Source organism: Denticeps clupeoides, chromosome 14 (assembly GCF_900700375.1).
Source record: "Denticeps clupeoides chromosome 14, fDenClu1.1, whole genome shotgun sequence".
NCBI lineage: Eukaryota > Metazoa > Chordata > Actinopteri > Clupeiformes > Denticipitidae > Denticeps > Denticeps clupeoides.
Window position 1 is genome coordinate 10384732 of NC_041720.1, and position 12485 is coordinate 10397216.

General features: G+C 41.6%; 1 protein-coding gene across 2 annotated transcripts in view; it reads right to left on the reverse strand.

Annotated features, from left to right (window-relative positions):
- Window positions 1-12425, reverse strand: part of med23 (mediator complex subunit 23) — a 32395-nt gene extending 19970 nt beyond the window's left edge. Inside the window, exons 1-15 of one of the 2 annotated variants that reach the window (XM_029002840.1) lie at window positions 12224-12425; window positions 12020-12051; window positions 11314-11401; window positions 11029-11153; window positions 10349-10460; window positions 9372-9470; window positions 9181-9282; window positions 8617-8686; window positions 8413-8525; window positions 7809-7904; window positions 7204-7221; window positions 4231-4431; window positions 3458-3601; window positions 993-1138; window positions 316-561 (exon numbers count right to left, since the gene is read on the reverse strand). In XM_029002840.1, coding sequence (XP_028858673.1) covers window positions 316-561; window positions 993-1138; window positions 3458-3601; window positions 4231-4431; window positions 7204-7221; window positions 7809-7904; window positions 8413-8525; window positions 8617-8686; window positions 9181-9282; window positions 9372-9470; window positions 10349-10460; window positions 11029-11153; window positions 11314-11401; window positions 12020-12051; window positions 12224-12274 — 1643 coding nt within the window. In that variant the 5' untranslated portion in view covers window positions 12275-12425. The remainder of the gene's footprint in view (window positions 1-315; window positions 562-992; window positions 1139-3457; window positions 3602-4230; window positions 4432-7203; window positions 7222-7808; window positions 7905-8412; window positions 8526-8616; window positions 8687-9180; window positions 9283-9371; window positions 9471-10348; window positions 10461-11028; window positions 11154-11313; window positions 11402-12019; window positions 12052-12223) is intronic. The other variant, XM_029002841.1, reaches the window with a different exon arrangement.
- Window positions 12426-12485: the final 60 nt, after the last annotated feature.

The window sequence follows — 12485 nt, forward strand, 5'->3', positions numbered from 1 at the left end:
CACCCTAGGTGAGCAGTGGGCAGCCATGACAGGCGCCCGGGGAGCAGTGTGTGGGGACGATGCTTTGCTCAGTGGCACCTCAGTGGTACCTCAGTGGTACCTCAGTGGTACCTTGGCGGATCAGGATTCAAACCGGTAACCTACTGATTATGGGGCCGCTTCCTTAACCGCTAGGCCACCACTGCCCTGTCTGGAAATGCCCATGGGAACCCTGATCATGTCTTCATAAGAGTTATATCTGTTCAGCCAAAACAACGTAATGCTTTAGTGAGTGTGTGTGGGTGTACATATGAGATTTAGGCTGAAATGACACACCTCATCTTGGCATGGACGGTGAGTGAGTCAAGCAGGTTCATGGGCAGCGGCGTGACCGATCCTGATGCCATGCAGTTGGTGCCAGGCAGGGTGATGCGCATGCTGCCGTTGCCATAAATGGTCTCTACAAGTACGCCCATGGGGAGAGTGAAGCACTCGGAGTTGGTCGAGTAGGCGTTGCACAGCAGGGCGATCTTGTAGTCGGTCATTGGCAGACTCTTGTTACGCAGACTCTGCTGGAGGAATCTAAGAGACACACATGGCTTTGTGACCTTATTGTAGACCACAATCGGGTAACCTCTTTTACAAAATATTTTGCTAATTGTTTCATCATTTGTTAATATTCTGACATATTATAATACTTTAGATAAACCAATAAAACAACTTAATCGTAATTAAAACACAATATTTAACTAAAACTTTAAAAAGTATTACAGATGTTTTTTTTTTCCCACAGACTGTGGGAAAGAGGCTCAGACTGCAATGGTACACTTGCGCGTACATCTATCATTTATTTCTACTCTATCTGACCATGCACAGGTCCAGTGGGCATTAATCCATTGGCACTTTCTCACCTCTCTTTAGACCACTACAGCTACAGATTACATTACATTAGCTTGTGTAAGTGTAATGACTGCTGTCTTCGACCAGCCACAGATGCGGTCAGAGTTGCTTACTCATGATGCAGCTTCAGTGAGTGAGGAATGGGGATCTGGAGCTTGGAGTTGTCACTCTGAGCCTTGCGGTTGAGGTGAATCCAGATACAAGTCATCGCAAAGGCGTGGGTGGACTGGGGTTTGTTGATGTCTGGTACTGGAATGCACTACAGGAAGTCAAAAGGCAAGAGGATTAAAATGTCTTAAAGCACAGAAACCATGCACTGATTGGAACGTGTTGACATATTTGACACCTTCTAGAAAAAAAAAAAAAAGAAATATATTGATAACAGCTCAGGTGATTAAAGGCAACACATCATATGATTAACACCTTTTCCAACAATGTCGTATCAAAATCAAAACAGATCATCCTTGGATGAAGATCATAATTTTGTCTTGATCTGTAGTGGATCCCTCTCTTTATAAGAGATACAGAGGCCTGAAACATGCAGTTAGTGCTGCACGATTAAACTAATAGCAATCGTAATCGCGATGTCAGTCTGTACGATTACATGAACGCAAAAAGCTGCAATTTAAATGATTAGTACATGGATTGGATCGGCAACATATCCGATCCATTCTCTCATTCTCTCAAAGTTTGCGAGCTGACTGAAGTCTCACTTCAGTCGGATGTCACGTGTTTGGTCACATGACTTTCAATTTGGTTCAATGGAGACCTCAGATTCGTGACTAGGTAGACGTCGCATGACGAACTGCATTGTACGTCAACCTCGCCGCCATATTGCGATAGGCTCTGCTGTGGTGTGAAGCATATACATGTCTATGGAGAGAAGTACATAAAAATGCCTCACTCTTGTGCTGCTTGGGGCTGTACAAACCGCTGTACGCTCCAAACCAGATCCCGGGGATTACATTTCATAGGTAAGGCTGGACAATTGTTTTGAATATATTTGGCCATTATAAAATCCTGTTTTATAAGTCTTAACCTTAGCTAAGCTAGGCTAAGCTAACGAAGCTATGCATTCCTGTGTTCAAGTCAACCTCCAAACAACGTTTTTGGCTAAACGTAGGCATTAACTATTTAGACTGTTCTTAGCTGTTTAGTTAACTTTTCTCAAACTTTGAAGGTTTCCTAAAGAAATTCACCTCAGTTTACAAATCTTAACCTTAGCTAAGCTAGCAAAGCTATGCATCCCTGTGTTCAAGTCAGCCTCCAAACAACGTTTTGGTTAAACATAAGAACTATAATACGGGATTTTATAATGGCCAAATATAATCAAAACAGTTGTTTAGCCTTACCAGGGTTTGTAGTTTGACAGTAATGTAAAGAGTTTTTTGTGATTATTTAAATTTTGTAGAATATTGTATTTTGAAGTTGTTGAAGTTGTTTCACGTTATTATAAGTAGTTTGTATGTTTCACTTTGAAATTAAAAATTTCACTATTAGTAATTTGTATAAGACTTTTCATTGATATACAAGCAAGTGTCCTTTATCATATCGCAATATTGATCTCAGTAATTGCAATATGTCTTTTTGCCCAAATCGTGCAGCCCTACATGCAGCACAAATGCCCAACAGTGGGCTTCTCCAATCAGTGTCTCCTACATTTTCCCCCATCAACAGGAATGAGAAATCCAATCCTTTCTTCATTATAAAAGTGGATTCAACGATCCTCTAACAAGACAAAAAAAAAAACATTTAATTACAAACATTTAAATTCCCCATTTCCTCATACTCCTCACTTTGCATCTTTCTGCCTAACCCAACGAAGACCAATTTCATACGGAATGACTAGCTGCTAGTGCCTAATACTTAACATGCTAATGAGCATATTAAGAACAGAGTTAATTGGACATTGGAGAACATCTAATTGCAGTGCCCAGGAGCTGGAGCTGCAGATGCCGTGCCGGAGGCTCGCGATACCCTGGGAAGTGCCGCAGATGGCTGAAGCAGAAAATGCTGCACCCATCTGAGCCAATGACTCGATGGCAGTTTTTAGATTTGTGAAACAGCGCAAATGGTTTTAAGTCAAAAAACTATATATGAGCAAATATGAAAGTTTATTCATATTTAACCATTTTCTTTAGTACATTAATTACCATGTCTGCTAAGGCCACTGTAATGCAGCCAAAGAACAGAATACATAAAACTGCCAGAAGCAGCCCACCATTATGTCCTCCTAACATAATTTACTGATCTCAACACACTCAGCTAGAAAAAAAACGTACGTGGCCTATCCTCGTCATCCGAAAGCCACCTCTTTGCAGAATTTATGCAATTTAGACCTCATAAAAGCAGCTCAGGATTTGAACAGACACTAAGGTGCCACTGAGCAAAGCACCATCCCCACAGACTGCTCCCCGGGCGCCTGTTATGGCTGCCCACTGATAACTTAGTGTGATGGTTAAACGCAGTTGTGTGCACCGTGTGCGGTGCTGCAGTGTGTCCCAGTATCAATCGCTTCACCTTCACTCTCAATTCAACTGCAAGCACCTCAACTATGTTCTGTACATATCTGGGTTACCTCCTTCTCTGGGTAGAGCAGGTCAAAGAGCTTCATGACTGGGAGGAAGTCAGCCAGGGCATTCTTCTGAATGCTGCCCGAGATGAACTGAAGCAGGACCCACATCAAGTGATCTCTGCCTTTTATGAGGCCCCGACCTGCAAGCTGATGGCAAGCAAACACACAACTGAATTTCAGAGAGAATTCTGAGAAAATGATCACATCCTTATTTAAAAAGGCATATAATTACATATAATGCCAAACAAACATTTAATGCTAAAATGAACCTTAAATTGAACACAATTGTGTATCTAAAATGTTCTTTGTGTGTTTTAGGCTGAATATTTCACTCTTACAATACTACGGTTTTATGGTATAATTTACATTATTATGACTAGTGGTAATAAAACTTAAATCTTACGGTGAATTACAGTTTAAATGACCCCCACCAGGCAATCAGAGTGAAACAGCTTAAAATAAATACCATATTGGGTCTGCATATAAGAAAATTTAGTTCTCTAAGTATGTCTGAAAATATGGCATATTAATTATCAAGACTAAATATTATTAATTAGTCTTGAAAACAGCAGGATTGACTATATAAAATGCAGTTTAAATTCAGCCCAATACGAAACAATGACATTTTATGTTTCCATACAATAGAGCATACTTTGAAAAGTACAAATATTTTCAATGCTCATATTATTATTATTATTATTATTAATACCACTACTACTAATAGTAATCAAAACATCACATATTAGCACAGCATCCGTGTGTGTTTACTGCTGCACCTTCTGATGCAGCGACAGCACCATGTGGGGAAAGCTGGCGAACTGGAAGAGCACGAAGAAGATGAGCTGGCTGGAGAGGTGCTGCCACAGCAGCTGACTGGTGCCCCCGTCATCGAACTGTTCCTCCGTCTCGGAGCGCTCCATGGCGTACACCACCAGGTCTACCAGCTGGTCCTCCAGCACCGGGCATCGCTGCTTATGCTGTGGGACAGAGCGAGGAAGAAGAATGCCCAGAACAGACAGGGGCACGGCTCAGAGATCACAAAGTCACATTTGCAGCGTTTTTCAGTAAAACACGACTGACAGAACAGAGACCGAAGGCTGAAGTGTTGATATTCTATACGGTCACTATTAAATATGAGAATTGTGACATTACCACCAAGATCCCCTGTAATTCAGAGATTCAAGATAATTTGAATATTAAATGTATCATTGCATTATTAATGTAAACTGAATTATTAAAACAACAATGATAAGATAAATTAGTCTGAACTGTAAGCTTTAAACCCTACAACAGCAATTTATGGTTCCATTATCTTAGCTTTTATGGCTAACTGGATGTTTTTGCTGAATAGTAAAACATGAATAAGGTATGCTAGTTTTAAATCACTGTGTTTTAATACATTTGAGGCATTTTAAAAAATTAATAAAATATGCGCCTGCTTTAGGCCCCGCTACTTCTTGTTCTTGTTTTCCATGGAAGAAAAAGATTAAATAAGACTAAACAGAAAGGGTCATTGTAATAATCCATCGATCTTTTAAAGTGACATCTTAGCAGACATTTCCAGCCAGTGAACTGCAGTTAAGAACTGAACTTGCCTCTGCCATTTTTACTGAAGTACAGGGAGATTTAGTGAAAACATCACCACACCTTTCATGTTTTCTGGTTTTTAAATGAAACAGAAGATGTAGTCATCCAGCGGCATTAAGCACATTTTACAGAAAAACAAGAATGGCAGGCTGAATTTAGGCCACAATCCCACTCTAGGATTTGGGGTTATTCTCTGCACATCAATGCGACTCCTACGTAGCTAGGGGCACCGATGCCATGCTAATGCCACGCTTTGCCTTCAGCGCCACACGTGGTCTCCAAGGCAAAGCCCTAGGCTTCAAAAAGACCAATTCTCATAGTGGACAGGGGCGGGAATGTAGGGCACGTACTGATGTTGCGAGCAGCATGTACCCTAACACACACACACACACACACACACACACACACATTAAAGGGCATGACATGAAGACAGCAGCACGGCCTACAAAAGCCCTGATCCCAGGGAAGCTGCACCATATCACAGAGCTACACACGTGTTGGAAAATTAAAATGGGAGTAAAAAAGCAGATCCGCCTTTCGGTGTTATAAAAAAATTTGCTGACATGTTCATTGTACCACAGTGCTGTCGGGTAGAGATAATCCGCCAATAGATGGTCCTGGAGGAAAAGTGGACGGTGTGCTTTGACGCGCTGCAGCTTCCCACGCTGGGGTGACATGCAGGGAGGCAGACGCCACCAAATCAGCGACACACTCTGTTCGCCATAAGCATCACACGGACACATTCACTCCCACACACACACACGCACGCACGCACACACACACGCACACACACACACACGCACACACACACGCACGCACGCACACACGCACGCACGCGCCGGTGAGGAGGCAGCCGGCCTACTGTCAGAGACATGCCCTGTCCGAGAAAACTGCCCTCCTTACTGTCACCAGCCAAATACGATCCCACAGGAGGGAGGGGATAATCTCGTCACGCGTTGGAACGGAAAGTGTTCTGTACTATCTGAGAGTAGCAGATGTTCCTGTAATTACATTTCCAGGTTTAGCCATCAATCAAAGCCAAAATCCAATACAGCGACAGGAAAAGTAAAAGTTTCCCCATCGTGTGAGAAACAAGTTCATGTAACATAATCGGCACAGTGATCTCTCAGAGCAGGCATCCGCTGGTAAACTGCACCACAGCTCGAAATGGACACATACACACAAAACACCCCCCCCCCCCCACACACACACACACACACACGAACGCAACATAACTACGAACTACGGTCAAGCATGCAGCAGATCAGGGCTTGAAATTAACATGGTTCTCATTCTCGAGTACGTTTTGATGCTCTGAGCTCTGGGTTGAGCCAGTGCCAATGTGCATGGGTGCTCTGAAGGACACTGGAGGTGTCAGGAACATAGACAGCTGGCTAGTCGAAGGTCTACATGTGGCAAAATGATCACAAAATGCAGCTCTGCCTCACTTAAACTCACCAAATCAAGAACAAGGTGCAACGATGCAATGATCATAAATAATCCCAGTAATAAAAAAAAAACAAAAAAAAAAAAATGATGTGTAGTGAAACAGGTTTTAAGCCTGTTTGAAATACTGGACTTAGGAAATGGTGTAAAAAAAAAAAAAAAAAAAAGTTATTTCCATGGTCACTTTATATAGATTTCACCCCTAAACATTAAAGAAAAATGTGTTCATTGTGTTAAAATGCTTTATTTCAAGTCATTCATATACTTTACAATAATGTGTGTGTGTGTGTGTGTGTGTGTGTGTGTGTGTGTGTATATAGAGTCTTCTACAGAGTGGTGGCACTTATTATTCAGAAAAATAAAATCATATTACAATAGCTTTTACATAATAGAAAAGTGAGACTTTAGCAACTGACTAGGTAAATGAATTTACAACTATATTTTATTATTGAATATTGTAAACTAGACAAACAAGGAAAGTACAAGTTTTAAAATGAGTGTTTTGGTGTTTTAACTGCTGACCAAAAGCACAGCGTCAGCTTTGCTCCAGCCAAATGCAACTGGCTCTCTGCATTTATTTTGAGGGGTAATTTCAAGCCCTATGTTGTATTTTTCCTCTCCTTTTCAATATACTGTATTTTCTCTCATTTGTGCTCTACAAAAAAGCTCCCATTTATGTGGTTAGTCACAATACAACAGGAAGATTGTAGACATACCTGAGCAAGGTTCAAGGTCTAGAGCATTGGAGGATGGACGTGAAGGGGGCAAGACAGGACAGAAAAAAATAAAAGAAAATAAACAAACAAAAAAAGATAAAATAAGAAAAAGGAAAAAAAGACAAAACTGTGACAAGGAGTCCAGCTCCAAGTTCCCCTGCCAGTCAGGTCAACAGGCTGGTCAGTCACACAAAGCAAACCCCTGAGACCGGAGCAAATGTGACGGGAGGAGCCGGTCAACTCCCTGACAGCAGGCCAGGTGATGTGTCCACTGGCCAAGATAACACACACTCTGTCACATACACACACACACTCAAGGCTTCAAGTTTAAAGCAGGCAAGCAGAGAGAGAGAGAGAGAGAAGGGCCATTCATTAATATGCACTGCTGTGGCAGGGAGTGTAATTGGAGGCTGGCCTTGTAGAAAACCAAAATTCAACGAAACAACATAGATGCTCTAATCAGGACAAGGCAAGGCAACGGGCTGAAAGGGAATCTCTGTTTTATCATCCTCAAATGTGTTCTGAGAGGGGGGAGTGAGGTGAAAGAGAAAATGAAATAAAAACAACTGAAATAGTAAAAATGTATGAAAAGAGGTGAACAGTACCTGCTTGTTGAGCCCTAACATGTTGCAGACCATATCGCGGGAGTAGGGCTGCTCCAGCACGTAGCGCAGAAGGCCTGTCTGGGGGTCAAACAGGTCCTGGAATAAAGAAAGAAAGAAAGAAAGAAAGAAAGAAATAAATACAAGCCTTTTTTTGATATATTGCTGTAGGTGTTGCTATGATAAAATTAATGACAATACATATCTGCCACAAAAATGTAGATTATGTAGATTATTAAAACATTGTTTTATAAAAAAGTGGTTGAAATAATAAACACATAGGTCATTTGAAGGCAAATCAGGTGCCAAACCATCCCTTTCTCCTCACTCAACTGCACTTTCCTTTGGAAAGTCACCTAAGTAATCGGTAATCAGTGTTCAGTGTCGTTCAACAAATGTTTGATTTGTTGTACAACGAGTCTAAAAGGAAAATGTCTCTAGCAGCTTGCAAATATTTGACAGTTTTATATTTCCATTTCATGTCAGGCCATGTGTGAAGTCAACAGACTCCCCAAACAGCCCTACCCAAATCCTGCTACTACCACTGTCCCACACATAATCCGGTGTTGCTCCAGTGAATGGAAGAATAAGGGCATTAAAAAAAAACCTTGTCATAGGGCAGCATTCCCCTCAGAGGGAAACGAAGAGTAGTAGGGTCCAGCTTCCACGAGTTACAGATGGCCCCGGAGTTATTGACCACAGGAAGGAGACTGCATCGTCCTGACCATGCCAGCACAGAGAGACCCACATCAACAACTCCACGCAAGCATGTGGGCAGATCTATGCCTCAACAGACGCACAAGGCTCTTACCACAAATCGAGTTGATCCTGGCGGTGGGTCGAAAACTGTCTACAAAGTCTGAAATCAGACTCCCAAGGAGCTGGGAAAGAGTGTCAGAAAGAATCCCCCCCCCCCCAGAAATGACCTTTAAAATCAGTCTGAATATTCAAAACATGACAGGCACTCGGTTTAAGTTTTGTTTTAGTTTGGCATTAAAAAGACTACAGTGTCAGAGTTGCATGTATCACCAGCCCCCTGCAGGAATATAATGAAGGGGATGTTAATAAGACATTAGATTTTTACAACAGGATGTAATCTTAAGTGTAGTAACAATAAAGCTAATTTAATTTGCGTTCCAGGCATACAGTTTAAAATGAAGTCATGGTAACACCAATTCACACACTGACACATGACTGCACCGGGAAGTTCAATATGTTATACTTCGAGACTTAATGAGTCAGAGTCTCTGACACCAGTGTCACCATGGCTTATTAATGTTTAATCTGAATAACAATACACCATGTTGTTTGATGGAATAACACCTCTTGCTCTTTGCTTGGGCAACCTTGGGCTGCTCCTAAAACTCGTACATACCCAGTGTGACAGAGCCCCCTCTGGATATAGCTTCCTAATCTCTGTTACAGCAAAATAGGCAGGGAGGAGGCAGGCATTTCTATCCAGGATGTATTCAACAACCTAAAAAAAAAAATAAGAGGGGTGTGGGGTTTTCACTTGGAACCATAATGTATGAAAATAAGACGTGAAGTAAATTTACACAAGATTACCTCCCGAGCTGCTAGGAGTTGCTGGACCACCGCTGAGCTCACGAAATTCGGAATGGTCTGGATTTTGTCCAGCACTGCTTTAAGCAGGTCTCTCACTCCCTATTTAGGAAATAAAACCAAATGAACAGAGTGAGTCAGCAATTCATGTTCACATTTTACAAACTAGCACAATTACTGTATGCTATTACGGTTTCTTAAATGCTTTTTTAAAAATAGTTAATATTCAGCTGAGTATTCAAATGTTAACAACATGAAGGGCCCCCTTGGTTGGCGGAGGTGGCCTAGTGGGTAAGGACGTGGACTCATGATCGGAAGGTTGCAGGTTCAAATCCTGAACGGTGAAGGTGCCACTGAGGTCCCCTTGATGAAGGTCCCATACCCACACACTGCTCCCCGGGCACCTGTCATGTCTACCGTCTGCTCACTAAGGTGATAGGTTGAAAACCCCGCTTACTAGCAGCACGAGCCATTTGTTGGGAAAATGTGTGAGAGCAGGGTTTTCCACGGATCCTTAAAAAGTCTTAAATTTAACTTCCAAAAAAAGGCCTTAAATATCATTAGGAATGAACAGTAATCCTTAAACCCAGAATTTAAAGATCTTGAAAATACTGCAAAATATGATAACATATGAACAAGCATATTGGTATTTAAATATTTTCTGACAATATTTTTTATGTACATATAAATACAGAAAATTCTAAAATTTGATCACTCGCATCATACAAATACCTGGTATTTCGCTGGCCTTATGGGTGTGACAGAAAGGCCGCTTTCAGTAGAATTGCCCAGATGTATACAACTTCCTGCCTTTGCTATGGACACAACTACCTGCCTTTGCTATGGACACATATTACCCTTTCAAAAGCAGCTCCATTTAAATTTACTTATCAAATTATATACCACAAAATATACCATCTACAGTTTGATTGATATTGCAATATGAATTTTATGCCCTACGCAGCGACAGGCAGACTTGCCTTGTAATCCACTCCACCAATGATTTTGCGAATGAGCTTGAACGTCAGGGACCACAGCTGTGTCCGGTCCCACTCCAGAGTGTCAGAGCTTACAAGAGTTTGACACACCATCCTGCATATACACACACACACACACACACACACACACACACACAGAGAGAGACTTATATTTACATCATTGCGCACTAGGGCATTAACAGAAACACTGAGTTGACATCAGAGGCGTAAGTCGACGACCCTGAGAGAAGTAGACAAGTTGTGTGTTTTTTTTCTCTCTCTGTGTGTGCAGGCACTTGAGTACACAATGCAACTGCTGCCTCTGTCTTACGCCGACATGCATTCTATGACTTAACCAATTATTCTGGTATCTTCATGTATGGAAATACTTCACTTCAGACACACAGTGATCTGCACAACAAAGTTGGTGTTAAAGCACAATAAAGGTACAAACATACTCTACACTAGCCAGCTAAAAAACAATTCATTTAATTAAAAGAAGTTTTACCAGCTGAAATTAGCTGCAATCCAACTGCAAAGGCAACACACAGATATGAGTACTTGAACATTTAATTTTGCTGCACCAAGTTAAAGGTAGAAATCTCAGAGTTTAAATTCTTGGACTGGACTCTCCAGAGATCAGTATATTCAGGAAAATGGCAAGCAACAAGTTTCCAGTTTACCTTGGGGGCAAGAGGCTAGTTTCCACAGCCATGGCCAGGCAGTCATAGAGGAAGGAGATGCGCTTGGGACTGTGTTGACCATGGATGAAGCGCACAATCCACTGCACACACTGTTCATGGGATTCCTTAGGGCAAAACAAATGAACGCGCCGGTAATATATTCCACAATCGCTGCCATAACTTCCTGCGGGACTCATATTTCAAAATGGAGCCAAAAAAAAACAACAAAAAACTTTCATCTTGATAGAGAACAGAGGCATGGACAACATCTCCATTATTTAATACCTGTGGTAGAGTGCTCCAGTACTGCCGAAAAGCCCCCAGACAACTGACAAGTTTCATCCTCTCTGACTCAGCCGTGTCCATGAACATGCTGCAAACAAAACCACACTCAACTCAGGAACTGATTGCACACCATCATCACGCTCTTCATCCAGAACTACACTACTACTGCCCAAATTATGGACATGTATTATTTATAAACTCAATATAGTCAATACCTAACCATACCTAGCCTCCGAGCTCCACCATTCTTCATGATGTCATTTTATTTTGTTATGTCTTGTCACTAGGGATGTTAGAAAATATCGATCCAGCAATATATTGTGATATTTTATCGATCCGGGGACATCAAATATTGATATTTTTGTATACAAATTTACATTTTACAGCAAATTTAGTCCAGAATTCAGTTCTGACTTTTGTTGTTTTAGCTGAATTATTAATGTAATTTTACCCACACAGATCGTACACGACATCTTGTATATCGGCTCTGGTTTTTACATTTTCAGCGAACTGTATAATATCGCAATAGGTACAGAATCACAACATATCGTGATTTAATCGTATCGAGACCCGTGTATTGTGACACGTATCGCGAGATCCTTGCCTTGCTCGGACTTGTTCTGCTACTCGTATTTGTGTGCAACGGCGTTAAAGTCTAATCTACAACAATCTGGCTCAGTCGTGGTTGTGCGTAATGGACTCTTACCCAGCGAACGCTTCTTCAATAACCTCCGTTTTCTGGAGACAGGAAAAACAAACCATTAAACTACATGGAGCACACACAAAAAAAAACAAGTTTATTTAACAAACCAAATGGCACAAATGTTATGGGAGACAAAGGTAGCTTTTTGTTTTTGGCTGGACGTCACGTTATAATTCGACATTCGGGGGGACACAAAAGAGCACCGACCACAACATCCTCGAAAATGGACTGCAGCTGACTCTCCATCGAAACCGCCATTTCCCCACCAAGCGAGGGTATTGTAACAGCTCAGCAACAAACGCAGCGGCTTTTGTCACTTCATTTTGGGGTTCTTTCCCCCCTTCTTTGCCACAACTGCATCGTACATAACACGCGCAGAGCGACCAATAGAATGGACGAAAACACCGGAGGTAAGTGTCGCGCACAAAACCCGCCGACACGCAAACAAATACCGAGGACAAAGGTTCCG